This window comes from Parus major, chromosome 3, assembly GCF_001522545.3.
Source record: "Parus major isolate Abel chromosome 3, Parus_major1.1, whole genome shotgun sequence".
Classification (NCBI taxonomy): domain Eukaryota; kingdom Metazoa; phylum Chordata; class Aves; order Passeriformes; family Paridae; genus Parus; species Parus major.
The window spans coordinates 35,986,065-36,001,914 of NC_031770.1; the positions used below are offsets into that span (position 1 = coordinate 35,986,065).

Genomic DNA, 15,850 nt, shown 5'->3' on the forward strand with positions numbered 1-15,850 from the left:
GGAAAATCTGCTTAGGAAAAGTGGACACATGGCATAAGAGCTTGTCATAAGCCATGAATGCTAAAAAAAATGGACTTGGAGTATTGGCCACATGAAATAGAAGTTGGTAAATAAGAAGCCACTTGAGATGCAAGAAGATTGTGATAGTGATCCTTGAAAATATTCACGGATAATTAAATTAACTACTATGGATAGACAGCAATGTGGGCATTTCAAGTAAACTGTAGCAGTCATTCATGGTGGAGTCTTGAAACTGTCTGGAGGGGATATTTTCTTTCGCACTTGATTTCAAGCTGTCAGCTGTAGATTTAAAAAATACTTTAAATAGAGTAACATCAGTGTTTGATATATTTAATTACTTAATGTTAACATATTCAAATTACAGAATCAAACACTTGAGACAAAAAAGTGGTGTAAGATTAAAAGGCTTTACTTGTTAAGTATCTGTTGATGTTTTCCTGAACTTCTCCATCATTTCTTTAGCACTGTGTTTGATCAGCTCCAAAGACAATTAAAAGCCATCACCTAACTCTGCGTATCAGTGACATAACTGTTTAAAATTAAAACTGTTTAAAATTGCTGGTAACAGGCTATATTAGCCTTCCTATTGTTGATTATTTTGCTTTTAGTGTTAGAGTAATGGTAGGAAGATTTTAGAAAATTATACCAGGGAGCAATGCCTACCTATATGTAAATTTAGTTGTGTTCTCTTTCTGATGCAAACTCTTACATAGACTGTAGCAGGAACTTATGCTATCAAGCAGTGTTTTCAGAATTTATATAAATATTCAGAAATTTTCAATTTCAGATTAAAATACAGTTTCTTCTTTCCTTCCTTTCTCTCTGTTTGGTATATGGTAGTATTAAATGTATGAATGTACATGTGCCTTTTTGATACCACAGGCAGAAAGACTATGCTCTAATGTAATTTAAGCTTAATGAATAGAGATATATAGTTTCAGTTGATAGAAAAGAAGCAGAATGCCTTATACTTACATTTTTTTTTTCTAATTGTCATGCACCAAAGCCTAGATTTTTTTCATTATAAACTGACAGATATGTCTTGCTGGCAAATTCTGTGCCACATTATGCATGCCTTGGGGATAGCATGCTAATATCACAATCTTCTCAGTACAGTGGAGAAATAGAGGTCAGTATTTTCCATTTCCTGGAAATGAATTTTGTCCTAGTTACATTCACAAACTGCCCTTAGGGAGTTATGAAAATGGCACTTGGAGAATAGGACAGGATATCTGACACAGGAAACTGCTTAAAAATGCTTTCAGAATGAGGGATTGTGCTGTGCTTTGAAAAACAGAAAATGCTGTGTAAGTATGAAATAACAGCATTGCTGGAAAAAAGCTAGCTTTGGATCAAAAAAGACAGAAGATTAGAAACATGTAGCTGTGCAGCAAGAGGAATGAATATCTGTGCTCTTTAAAGTGTTCAGAGTATGAATTGCTTATATTTACCAAAAGTGTTTTGATGTCTTTAAACCTGGTAGTTATTTTTGTAGAAATGCACAAAAATGTACTGGAATAGTATGTTGGCCACTAGATGTTCAGGTCATTAATTTGGTTAGCATTTATCTGTATGAAAGAACAAACTCTATTTAATAATCTTCTGTATGTTCTTCATTCACAAATGCTTTTATATAAAAAACCTGAATTTAAATCCTGAAAAATCTAATAAAAGTGCTAAATATCAGCAATACCAATGTGATGAGTACTTACACATCAAAGTAATACCTTCTTTCCTCCTATTTTGGAATTATCTGCTTATAAAGAAACAGAGCATTAGATAAGGCCATGTGAAGCTCCACATTGTGCTGTTAGAAAATACATAATTCATTTGGTTATACCAGGGCCGTGTAGCAGTACAGATTATGCAGAGTAAGATGTCACTAACATTTAGCAAACTTTTTTGAGGATTTGTTACTGTTACTAGATATGGCTCTACATTAATTTGTTTTATAACCTAAACAAAAGTAGTAGGAACTAATATTATAACATGAGTCAGCAGAAGAGTAATAGAGTGCCAAGCAGTGAGCAAAATGGCCCAGAGCAAGGAGAAAAATCTGTTATAAAACCTGAATGCATAGTATATTGATAGTTGCTGTTGCTTTCTCACTGAAGTATTTTACTCATCGTATTTCATCAACAGACTTGTTGCAAAAGGAGACATCTCCATGTGTGTCGTGAGAACTGGTGTTGAAAAGTGCCCCTCTCCCTTCTTTTAACTGTGAGAGGGACACAGAGATCTCAAGAGTACTATTGACATTGGACAACTCTGTTGAAGGTGTAAGAGGTCTCTTCCACCTAAAAATGGTACTATTTCCCTGCTAAAAGGAGCGAAAGGGTGAGCCAGAGATGTGACTTTTCAGTTCGTCCACTTGAAGTGAGGCCTTTCTCTCTAGCAAGAACTCCGTAACATGGTAGCTGCTCACCTTTGATAGATGTGGGAGATCTGCCATTTGGCATCAAATGGATATTCCATCTTACAACAGCCTGTTTTCAGCCCTATCTCCATTCCATCATCTCATGAGAGTATACAGCATGATACAGAGTCTGGTTTTAGACCAGCATACCCCAGCAAATCACGTTCTACAGGGTTATTTTTCTTATCTTGCATGATACAGATACTTCAAAACATTTGAGCTAGGAAACAATTATGGCAAGATCTCAAAAGCCCACATTTAAAGTCAGGCATGGCTTCCCAGATGTTAAGCAGTACTACACTGATTAGTGCATGAGCTCATTCAAGAACTTGATTAATTTCCACTATATATAGTAACAGTCATAGAAGGCAGATAAGCACCCCTATATGTGGTTACAAAGATAAGAAAGAGGAGTAAGTATCTCGCCCAAGGTCTTGCATGAAATTACAGGGAAGATGAAATGAGAACTAAAGAGCTTTCCTTTTCTCTCACTGCCTTTTCCCATGCTCCTCTGTTCTGCTTCTTCATGCTACTTCTCTGTTATCCAGGGAAATTATGTGCAAGCAGAAAACTGAAGACTTTTTAGGAAATACTTTGAACTAGCAAAGGAATGAATTGTGAAATAATAGAACTGGTAGATCAGTGAAAAGTGAGGCTAATATGGTCTTTTAAGAAATATATAAAATAAAAACATGGGAATGCATGGATGGCATGGCAAGTGGAAGTTTAGGATTGGGAAGCCAGATGCAGGATGAATCTTGAACTTGGTGTCCAGGAGTCTGTGTAGTGAGTAATGAAAAGGCACCACCTTTTGCCCCTCTTTACTGATTGGAGATTTTTGTGATGTTTGTTGTTGTGTGTTGCCTGGTTAATTCTCGTACTACCATAGTATTTCAGAAGGCAGGATAAGAGCCTAAATCTTTCTTGTGTTTAAATTAACTGACTTTTGAGGTGAATATTAAATTCCAGCCGCTCTGATACAGACTGTGCTGTGAAGAAGCAGTGTTGTTATAAATGCACCTGATTCAGTCAGTGAGGGTTATACAGCTTCTTTTATTTTTAACTTATATTTTAATTGATAATTTACATATCAAGTCATATTCAGTTCAGTTACAAATTTAATTATGAACATACTTATTAATAATTAGTATCTATTTAATGAATAAATCTCTAGTGGCTGTATTTGTTTTATGTGTATTACATGCACCGTGTGAAAAATGTTTCTTGATAATATTTGTTGTTAAAGAAAGATTTGTTTTTGCAGAACCAGGGTTCTTAGCAGATTAAATGTGATTTTTTTAAAACATTTTGCCACTAAATTAGGAGAAAGGATTTTTCTTTCTCCACCACCCCTCCCCTCCAAATTCTAGGCAAAATGAAAAATCCCATTTTAGAGTGTTATCTGGTGTAGAAGGCAAATATTTTGATAACACAGGGGTTCTCTTTTTGTTTGATCTTTGTACTAACCTTTAAAGATGTAAGTAATAAGAATGTTTGCAACATGCCAGAGAGGTGATCAGATAGCTAATCAGATGAAGAAAAAGTCAGACTTCTGCTTATTTTATTCTGTTTTATCTGTGTGCTGAAGTATTTATGTTGGCAATGAATTATTGCAGGCTTAGACCAGAACATGATGTTTCTTATGCTCTTAAATGTGAAATACCATTAGTGAATGGTTTTCTCTCTAGTCTAGGCATTGCCACAGGATAGCACTCTGAGCTTGGGAGTGCCCTGCAGAGGAAGTGGTGAAGCAGCTTGCAATGCACTTTTCACCTCGTATCTCCTTATACAGCAACATTTCAGTCTTGTTTCTTTATCTCAACAGGAAAAAAAATCCACCTTATCTTTTGGTGTCTGATGTGGTTACTGCAAAAATGAAGCATTCAGCTGTCTCTGCTCTAGAAGAGAAAAATCTTCTTTAATGTCTGTTATTATTATGTTATAGCAACTAATGGAGGCAGTTAAGGGGAAGTAAACCACACTTTAACCAAGTCCCTGGAAGCCAAGCTGAATGGGGCTTTGATTAACCTGGGCTCATGGAAAGTGTGTGTCCCTGCTTGTGGCAAGGGGCTGGAATTAGATGATATACAAATTCCCTTCCAAACTAAACCATTCTGTGATTCTGTAAGTACAGTCTTCTAGTTAGGAAAGGTTTTTCTAGTGCTTTGGCTGGGCTAATTCTAGATGTTAAATAATAGTTTCTTTGGCATTTTTTAGATAACTGTTCTATAGGCTCTCAAAAACACTTGCCATCAAGTTGTTTTCCTAATATTTAGCCACCAAGTTTCTTCTTAATGGGATTCTATTTTTGCTAATTTTAAGCTTCTTTTAGAAATCAAACCCTTCTTCACACTTGTGCACTTTGAATATTTGTGGACTGTACTGTTAATTTGCAAAAATAATAGTAAGAATGAGATGCTAAAATTGCTATGCATTAAATATTTCAAAACAAGGTAAAACAGCCATTTTTCTAAATGTTTTTTTCAGATAGGTCTAATGAATTTTACTGTTTGGAATAGAAGACTTTGCTTCTCTAAAGATCACCTAAAGGTTGAAGAAAGCAACTCTTACACAAGAAAAACAGTAATAATTTAGATGCAGAGATGATGTCAGGTTTCCTTTTAGGTAAACAAGCTGATAGAAGATGACAGATAGAATGACTGGAGTTACAGTGTTGAACTTCAATTCTGTGGCAGACTGTGTTGGATCTTTCTTGATTTAGGTGGTTCAAGTAGATCTTTTCTAACAAAAAAATTGTACTGATTTGAATTGTGTATGTTCCTTTTTTGCAGTGGGCGACTGAGGTAACTGTTCAATCTGAAAAACAGATCATCTGTCTAGTGTATTTATCTTTTAAAAAAGCCACAGAAAGCAGACTACCTTTTGTTTAAAAGAGAAACAATAATTTTAATGTTAGAGCAAAGATAGTGGCCCTGAGAAAAATAGCTTTTGAAAGTCAGTTACAGCCCATAATAGACATCTGGGAGACACAGCTTATGTCTTCTTTTTCATAAAGATGTATATATTCTGAATATATTTTTTTTCAAGCATTTAGATAAATTTATAATTTCTGTATCTTCTGTAAAAGCATAGCATTTACACAACTGACAGTATGAAAGTTGATTTGTCTTCAGGCAGAATGGAAATCAATGTTTTCAGAGAAGAGCAATTAGAGAAAAGAGAACGAGAGGTGTTGTAAGAGTATTTACTAGGACACATAAAAATGAATAAAGTTCTAGGATTGCAGATACCTTAATGGTACTGATATTGCATTGCTGTGAATTAGGTGTAGGTTTGATGTCCAGGACTGATGTTTGTTCTTGAGACAGAATACATATCTAAGATGTAAAGAAAGGAGTAAGCTGCTTTTTGTTTTCACAGTTTAATTTTCTTTGGTGTGTTAAACCAAAAGCTACCATATTGTGTTGAAGTATTTTTAAAGATCAGTTTGGAACCAGATTCTTTCTAGACTTTATCTTTGAGGCTGTGTTGGATGAAGATACCGTTTCCTCACTAGCTCTACTTCTTAATCTTCAGCTGATGATTGCAAGGTGCTAAAGCAGTGTTTTTTCAGGTAGGTAATTAACTGAAAATAAAAAGTCTCATTATGTGTTAATCTCTCTTGGCTCTTTAACAGGCGGAAGAAATACTCAGGCGGGAGTTAGAGAAGAAGGAAACACCAGGATTATACTGTTTGCTTGGTGATGTTCTTAAAGACCACCAGTATTACGACAAGGCCTGGGAGCTCTCCAGGCACCGCAGCGCCCGTGCCCAGCGCTCCAAAGGCCTCCTCCATCTCCGCAACCGGGAATTCAGGGAATGTGTGGAGTGCTTTGAACGTTCAGTACAGATCAACCCAATGCAGGTTGGGAAATTACACTCATATGGCTTTGGTTTTAGTTCATGTGTTCAGTTTTGAATGATGACACTCTTTTAAAATACAGTTCTGGGCACAGTTGTCAAAATAACAATTCTTAGCAAAATTTTCATCGTGTACTTGGAAGACTGGTTAAAAATGGCAGTATGAAGTGAAGATATCCATTTGTATCCAGGTCTTTGCATGCAGCTAAATCTTTGCCTGTAGAGCTCTTTCAAAGAAATTTCAAAGAGATGAAGCCACTGCAAATTAATAACTACCATCAAATAAATTATGAACAAGGTATAAAGAAAAACAGTTACAAGAAGAATTTTAATGAAAGTATCCCTTTGCCCCTGTCTGAATTTGCCCTGGATTTGAGTTACAAACTGATGTCTGTATTTCACAGAAATGTTTTTCAAGTGTTCTGGTCTGTCTTGTTCTGGAGTCACTGAGAAGCACTGTGTTACACTTGTGATGACAGGAGCTTCTATTACAACAATGCATCAAAACTGAAACCACAGTGAAAAGAGTTCTCTTGATGAGGCTGATCTTTGCAAGCTATTCTGCAGACAACTTTTGTAATCATGTTTCAGTTTCTCGGCCACTAGATCCCATCCCAATAAGGTTCACCCTGTGGAAGGTCTTGAGAAGTTAAAAAACTTTGTGGCTGTTTATGTATATAAATTGTGCTCCTCATAGGCTTTTCTATATCCATGCAAAAGCAGGGTATTCCTCTTTCTTGCACCCCAAAGAACACTGCTGAAGCTGCTGTTTCAAGTTCTATGTGACTAACTAGATTTTTGCTTTAGAAAAATTTTCAAGGTCTCCAGCCTTTCAGATAATTTTCATGAAGCTTTTTCTGTATTTTGCTGATGTATTTTATTCCACTGAATCAGACTCCTATTCTTATTCGAATGAACTCCAGATAACTTACAAACATCTTTAGAATGGAAAACAAAAGGACCAAAAATGCCAGTGAAATATATATTACTCAGATAGGAATCTTATTTAAATCAAGAGGACTTCCAGATGATAAAGTGCTTCAGAAGACAGCCTACACGGCTCAAAACTGAGAAGTATTCTGCTGAAATGCTTTTTTATTTTGTATCCTATCCTAAGGAAGTTTAGAATGAAAGGAAATCCAAGAAAAATAGGCCAGTCCATATAGGAAAGTGAACATTTCCTCCTCTTGTTGCTTAGGAGGCTCTTTTTGTGATTCAGTTGAATTGTATCAAACAAACAGATTGAGCAGCTAGATAATGCAGATTGACATAACTGTCTTCTAAATTCTATCTGTATTCTGTGACAACAGAAATTAATTGTTTCCTATTCCAGGGCATCTTGTGGTTGAAAACCAGAGCGGGAATTTATTCTAAATGCAAGGACTTTAACACAAGGAAAATATTAATGAAAAAATTGATTAACTTGTTCCCAGAATTGTGAATTATTTATCAGGGAAACAAAGTTGCCCTGTTACAAAGAAATTCTAATTTTTCTGTGGTTATTAGAAACCTTTCTGAAGGAAGAGATTTTTAGACTGTGTCAAGTGATTCCCCAATATATGTAATGGAGAAAATCATTCTCTCTCAACTCTCCTTTAACCTTGTGTACTTTTTAGCCAACCATTCAAGTGTGGTTTTGACCCTTGAGGTAGGTGTTTGCTGTATAAGCCAAACACTCTATCAGTCTTTGGGGAATCCACAAAGAAACAAAAGCCTTGCAGTTCAAATATACGTTAAACTCGTGTTCATTAGCACTGCTGCTCACAGAATTACTTGTAGTACAAGTCCGTGGATGACAGATCTCTCCTACTTTCACTAGGAGAATCTTGCTCATTGGCAGACAATTCCAGAGTTCAAAGAGCTCAGAGAGTCAGTTCTCCAGTGGTGAAAGTCTGCATAAGTTCAGAAGTGAGACTGTGCTGCTGTTGCTCATTAGATTTATAAGATGTGTGGTGACTGTTTTTCCTCTCACCCTTTAAAGAAGCACTGTTTAATTTGTATCCTGAGCTATAAAGTTGGAACTAACCTTCAATTTCATACTTGATTGCTCCTGTCTCTGCCCCCACTTTTCCTGTCCAGAAAGTTACTGACCTAGAAAGATGATAAAGGGGAGTTCATGAGATAGCAGCCATGTGGACTTTTGGAAACTTGGTGGACAAAAGAGCTTTAAAAAATTACATTGACTAAATGTTTATTTACTATTAATGTTGCCATCTGAAATTAGAGACAGAGTTTTCTCTTCATGTGTCATTTCTTCCTTGATTGATGAGTTTATGAATCATGAAAGTGATATGTTGCCTGTACTGAAAAGTAGGGTTTCATGTTTGCCCAGGCCAGATGCAGTTGCCAATTCTATCTTCACCTATTTATCCACCTGCTCCGGGGGGTGCCATCCACTTACACCCTCATGAGCAAAAGGACATCTTTATTGTCAAGTTCGTTCTGTTCTTTTCTCAGTATCATGGGGGTTGTCCACCAGTGGCTGCTGGGTCTGACAAAGGTCTATGTCACGTGTGTGTATTCTGGGATCTAAGCTTTGAAGCAGATTAACAGAAATTTTATAGCAATGAAGTCAGGAGCAGATATAAGTTGGGTATCAGAGACAGGAAAATGAGTTTGAAGTGGAGAGGATTGTAAAAATGTTTGCTGCAGTTTGCAGTTAGTCTGTAGAGGTAAAAGCTCCTTGCATATGAACCCAACAGCATTATCTTCAACCCTGTAAAATCCCTGATTTAAAAAAAAAAATTAAGGTAATGTTTTTCTGTTTAAATATTTCTTACGATTTCCTAAGGAGAACCTGAGTTAGCAGAGTTAGTTACTTCAGAACTAGTACCCAAAACACAAGAGAATATAAACATTAAACAGACACCTCAAGAAGTAATATGGTTTTGTGCAATACAGAGTTAATGTAGCCTGTTTTTTCATCTTCCTCTTCCCCACCTCTTTCCTTCTCAAAAAAACTTCCCAAGAAAACTTATTTTTTTCAACATTGGCTTATAGAATGGAGAAATGGCTGAATTTGTTGCAGTAGGGTAGTAGTACCTGGAATGATTTTGCAGCACCTTATAAAATGTCCTGTTTTGTTTTGACTGCATGCATTTAAAAAAACATAATGCTGTCAGAAAATATTCTGTTAGTGTACCTAGGGTTTAATAATTTTCTAAACTACAGAACTTTTATAAAAGGTAATACTAGTAAACTTGCAGCTATTTGAGAATTAACCATGTAGTAGATCAGGAACTTGCTGTTGAGGTGCTATGAAAATTTATTTTGCTGTAATTTATGCTGTTATCTGATACTATTTAGAGTAGAACAGGCTATTTCAGTCGAAAGGGACATAAAATGATCACCTGGTCCAACTGCCTGACTAATTCAGGTCTGACCAATTAAAGCACATTTTTTAAGGGCATTGCTCACCTGCCTATTAAACACTTGACAGCCTTGGGGTATCAGCCACCTCTGGAAGATTTGTTCCAGTGTCTGACCACCCTCTAGGTAAAGAAATGCTTCCTAATGTCCGCTCTACACCTCCCCTGGTGCAGCTTTGTACCATTCCCACACATTGTACTGCTGGGCAGCAGTTCTGTGTGAGTCAGCAGTGACTGGAAGCCAAGAGGGCAGCAAATCCTGGGATGCATCACGCACAGCACAACCAGTAGCTCAAAAGGAGGGATTAACCTGCTGTCTGCAGTTCTCACCTTGAGCAGTGTGTGCAGTTCTGGGCCCCACAATTTAAGAAGGATGTGAAGGTCCTTGAAAGCATCCAGAGGAGGTCTACAAAGCTGGAAAAAGAGCTGACTGGAAGGAACATCCCGAGAGGAGCGGGCTTGTCTAATTTGGAGAAAAGGAAGTTGAGACATGACCTCATTGTTCCCTACAGCTCCCTGTGAAGGGGAAATGGGGAAGGGAGGTGCTGAGCTCTCCTCCCTGGTTGAATCTGTACTGATGTTTGTATTTGTATTTGGTTGTAACAACTAAAGAATTTAAATGCAAGATTACTGAGCTGGTAAAGTTCCATTCTCTGTGCAAGGCATTATTTAAGTACATTTCTGTCTCTAAACATTGCAATAGAAACTTGAGAAGGTCCATATTCTGACAAGTAGAAAGAACTGTAATTTTGAACTGTTTCTCTTTGGTCATTTGAGATGATTTTTGTAAAATGTGATTACCTTGAAAAACATTTCCTAGTGTTTAACATTTGATTTAATTGTAATAGTATAAAGTGGATGTGGATTTTTCACAAATGAATGCAAAATATGCAAACCTCTAAATAGCTATCACTTTGTTCTGTAAATGAAAATGGACTGTTAAAGACTGCTTCATAAATGCTTAAGTGGTCTTCATGCAGTCAGCACCTTTATTTATCCCTATTTATTAAATTTTGAACCTAAAGCTTTTCACTAATCAGCATACAGGATATTATTTTTACCAGTACAATACTATTATAGCTGAAGATGGGTAAAAATCAGCAGGAGTTGTGTGTTTGTTCAGCCAGGCCAAATTATTTGTTTTTGCTGAATTATCCATGTATATAGGTAACCATTAATTTTTTCTCTCCAGCTAGGTGTATGGTTTTCCTTGGGCTGTGCATACATTGCTTTAGAAGGCTACGAAGGTGCTGCCAAAGCATTTCAGCGCTGTGTGACATTGGAACCAGATGTATGTACTTTTGAATAAACGATTCAGATGGCTTATCTAAAAGCAGCAAGGATGTTTTCATTATAAGCAAGCAAAGCAGTAATGAAAAACTTGTTTAAACCTTAGCCCTTTGAATAAATTAAGCTTGTTCATGAAAGATACATTTTTGTCATAAGGCATCATAAAAATCCTTACCAATAAGTGCTTACCCCAGTACTTAACTTTGTCCAAGTATGACTGTGTGAATGTTAAAATATATTTGAAAAATTCCTTCATGCTTGCACACATTGCTGAAACAGACAAAAGGGAATGACTAAATTGTAAGGATAGCTAAAAAGAGATAAAAATTATGTTAAAATAGTTAGTCCTCTAAGTAATCAAATTCTCCTGGAAAAAAAAAAAAGTGAAGTTCATGTACGAGAAGTAAATTTGTAACTGTATATTTCAGGAGCACAGGGAGAATGGAGCTTAGCCATTTTTTCAGGATGCAAGGCATGCACGTGTACAATACTGTCCTTTCATTGTGTATTGAGACAGTGAAGGTGCTAGCTGAATTTCCTGAGGACTACACTGACAGTACTTTTGCCAGAGGGCCTGACTGTCAGCTTGTTGCTTTTTTCCCTTGGAAAAAATAATGAGAAAGCAATGAGAGGTGACAGAGTATTCTCTTTTCTTTATTATAAAATGCAATAACTTTCTTAGGGGAGAAAATGTACCAACAGACAACAATGGAATTCTTACTTTATATATTGGTTTTTTGTTGTTGTTCAGTGCAGTAAATTTGCTTCCAATTAGATACTAAAACTGGGTTCACTTATATCTCTAGGGCCTATATTTGATTGTATTTGTGTGACCAAGCCAGCTGACTTCTCAATGGGTTAAATGGTGAGGTTTTTATGAGGAAAAGGTGCTGGACTGGCTCTCAGTTGGAGGCAAAAACTGTCTTTTTGCATCTGCAACTGTAGCAATGTAGTGACCATTTTCATGAATTAAATCTCAGAAAGGTTTCCCAGCATGAGTTAAGTGCTCCCCAAGCCTCAGGATAGCCTGCAGTACCAGAGTACATTTCATTGCAGTGCTCAGACTCTATTCTTCAAATTATTTCCAGTTGTCATTTTGCTGAATTCAGTGATGGGGCTTCACATTTACAGCAGTCAGTTAAAGGGCAGCAATCATCTCCACATATCTCTGCTGGTTTTACCTGAGGTACGTTAGGGGACACCAGATCATTTTTGTCAAGTAACAGAGAGTGGTGCAGGTTAAGTAGCTTCCAGCTAGTGAGAAATGATGAGCTGCTGGAAGCACTGACCTTTCCAGCCATCCCAGCTAGATCCCAGAAGAAGATGCCTGTTTACAGCTGAGATTGAAGGCAAGAGCTGACTTAGTATATTGTAGCCACATGACAGTTAATTGATATTTATATACCTAATTGTTGCTGATGTAGTCAAATATTTATGTGTTTCAGTTTAAATATAATAATTTATATTTCAATGTAATATTTTAACTGCCATGTAGAAGGTATGTGTCAATATGTGTGATTAGCAAAATCAGTGGTGTTAGGCAGTAGTTTCACTTACATATTTTTATCAAGTAAGCACAGTCTAAGTGAATAAATTTTTTGGTACTTCTCCTTTTATCATTCCAGAATGCTGAGGCCTGGAACAATTTATCAACTGCTTATATCAGATTAAAACAGAAGTAAGTACTTCAAAAGAATTAGAAGATAATGCTTCCAAAAAAAACCCTGTGTTTTCCTTTTTTTTTTTTTGGACATTGAGGTTTTTATTATTATAAGCATCTTATAATAAAACTATTTATTAATATTTATTTCTTTTATTAATTATGATGACTTATTAATATTTAGTAATACTTTTATAATTATTAGCCCTGAAGTTCTCTCTCCCAAGCTGAATTACTGATAACTATTTTGTTTTAGAGAAAATAATTTTGTAACCTTTATACCCTCCTCCACTTCTTTCTTGTTAGAAGTATTTATGATGTTGTAAATACGACCAGTGCAAAATATTCATAATAAAGATGAATAATAAAAACTACATGAATTTAAGAAGATAGGTTTGTTTCAAGCAAAAAATGTATTCAGACCTATGCAATTTCATAGGATGTTATCCTCAGTAGATTTAAGGGAAAATCAGGCAGTTTGGTTTTATATACAAAAGCAGATGGAAATCTGCACATGTGCTAGCTGGCTTATTCTTTTCCCTCAAAACTAATGATTCGTACAAGAAGCTTTGAACGAAGTGGACTGCCACTCTTATTTCATATTTTGTATTTCAATGCAATGTAATAAAAGTTTACCTGGAAGAATTTAATATTTAAGAATTTTCACATTACAACTTTTCACCAAAGAATGAAACAAAAGAATAAGATAAAATATTTTTTAAAAAAATACTTGAAAAAAAACTTGAAATCTGGCATCAATTTATATGGTTATGTTGTCAAGAGGTGAAGTGAAAAAAGAGAGAAAGAACAATAAGCTTGCATAAAAGTGAAAATTTATAAACATGCATAGGAAATGTCAGAAGTAATATGGACTTAGGAGATAGATATATCAATGGGAGCAGGAGGGAGGAGAAAATGAAGTGTTAGAATAGCCACACAAGGCTAAAAAGTAATAGAAAGCAAGAGCTTGTTTTAACTTTTTGGTAGCTCCTTCCATCTTCAGTAGTGCCTTGAGTATGTGCAATTCATGTAGTAGTTGCTTCTTCTTTTCCATGCAATTCAAAATGTCTGATGCTCCATATACTGGCTTATGCTCATTTCATAAAAATACTTTTAATCAAAATAGTTTTCTGTCTGTTAATCTGCTACAAGGCTGATAAACTACTGAGTGATTCATTTCAGTTTACTGGTTAAATTCTATTACAGTTAATCTACCCTTGTGATCTAATATGCTAAGTACATACAAAACTTATTTGATATGGTAACAGAAGCAATAAATGGGGGCATGTTACTGAGCTTTTTTCCCCACAGGAATCATGTGAGATAGGACTCAATGTACAGTAAATTTTAAGGGAATATTATGTGCTGATAGCCGAGTGTGGCCTGGTCTTGCTGTGGAATAGTAACTTCTTTGATTATTTGTGTAGTCACTTATATGTCATGACTGTGTGTGAGTTAGTTTAACTCTTTCTTAAAACAGACTATCTATAGCAGTATGCTTGAATAATTTGTGTGAGGATACATAAAATCTTATTTTTCAAGCCTGCCAGAAGAAAAAAAAAATTAAATGGAGTGAGGATTTAAAAAAAAAGGAAAATGAAAGTAAGATATTTAAGTTAATAGTTTTCTTTTACTCCCTCAAAAAAGATCCAGCTTTACTCCAACCAGGCTTTTAATTCAGGCCCACTCACAGATTGTGCATTTGGCCAGGGCTTGGTAGAGTCTCACACAACAGACAAGTATAACATAAGTACATTTTTTTAAAAAGTGTATGCAGGCAACTTGCTAACACCCAAAGGACAGGGGTTTTGTTGACTTTTGGGGTTGTTTGCTTTTTAAGACTCCACAAGTTTTGTGTATTCTGAATTTCCTTCAGAAAAATTAATTGTGATGAAAACAGACTCCATGCTTTGGTTTACCAGAAAAACTATTCTGTGTGCCAGGAGGTCTTTGAAATCTAGGTTTCAGATTTCTTAGAACAAACTGGGATTGGCCCTCTGTCCTTCATATGAAAGATTGATTCCTGGTTTCCAAGACCAGATAATGCATTTGTACTGCCCACTGTTTCCTGTCTGAGCATGGATTTACTTAACTGGTTAAGAATACTCCATCATTATGTGATTGGTTAAATACACAGGGATTTGTTTTGAGAATCTAGAGTATTTTATTACATCGCAAGGGTGATGATTTGTGGAATACTATTTCCATCCAATCCCTTTGGTCTCTTGACTACATTTCACATTTCCATCTTAGTGGCATCTCCCCCTCTGATAACTTACTAATTTTCAGGAGGATGGGGGAAATGATACAGGCTAACCCTACAGATGTTGAAGAGCAGTTGCAGAAGCAATACATGAGTTAGGGAGAGCATCTTCCACCTCTCAGAGAGCTGTGGCAGATCCCACTTCATTTGTAGCAAAATCCACAGAACGAACATGATTGTGTTCTTTATAATTTAATCTAGTAAAATCAATGTCTGAAATCCCTTAGTGGGATTGTTAACAGTGGAGCAAACTCAACTTTTTGTACATTTGCCCATCGGCATCACATCTATCAATATATGAGAAGAGAGAGAAAAGCGGAGTGGACATGGGAAGATCCTGCATGTGGACTCTTTTGCTCTAGCTATGCCAAATTACTTGTTCTCCTTAAATAATTTTGCTCAGTCCACTCTCTTTGTGTCTGTTTGATAACTCTTAATATCATGGCCTTAGACTGGCAGTTATTCACATTTTTCCTTAACCAAGCTATTTCAAACTTCTAATGGCCTGATCAACAACTCATATATTACATTGTCTTGGCTGGGATGTTTACACTCTCTTGGACTCTCTTTTTGAAACTCAACCAACAGTTTCTTTGGGCTATCGTTCTTTAGAGGAAGCACTTTTAACAACTTACTCAAGCAATATAGAGCAAGTGACCTGCAAATTTTGCTAACAGGCCATCTTTGTGTAATATTTATTAAGAAGAAATGTATTGTCATACCTTCCCAAAGAAGATATTATTTTTTTTTTTTTACCAGTCTAGGAAAGCTCAGTTTCAAGTTTTAATTTCAAGGAATCTGTTCCTTTGTGGTTTTTTTACATATCATGACACTGTCCAACTGAGACTTCAGTTTCTTAGACAGAACTGTGTCATTCCAATTCCCTAGCAGAGCTGTTTTAAAGTTTCAAATTTATTGCAAGTTTTGGTAGTGTGTTTAAGGCTTTAAATGGTAAGCTCACAAACCTTACC

General features: G+C 35.9%; 1 protein-coding gene across 1 annotated transcript in view; it reads left to right on the plus strand.

The window, feature by feature from the left end:
* TTC27 (tetratricopeptide repeat domain 27) overlaps nt 1-15,850 on the plus strand; it is a 113,562-nt gene that overhangs the window by 83,321 nt on the left and 14,391 nt on the right. The window contains exons 13-15 of the mRNA XM_015622281.3: nt 6,075-6,302; nt 10,859-10,957; nt 12,582-12,634. Of these exons, the coding sequence (XP_015477767.1) occupies nt 6,075-6,302; nt 10,859-10,957; nt 12,582-12,634 (380 nt within the window). The remainder of the gene's footprint in view (nt 1-6,074; nt 6,303-10,858; nt 10,958-12,581; nt 12,635-15,850) is intronic.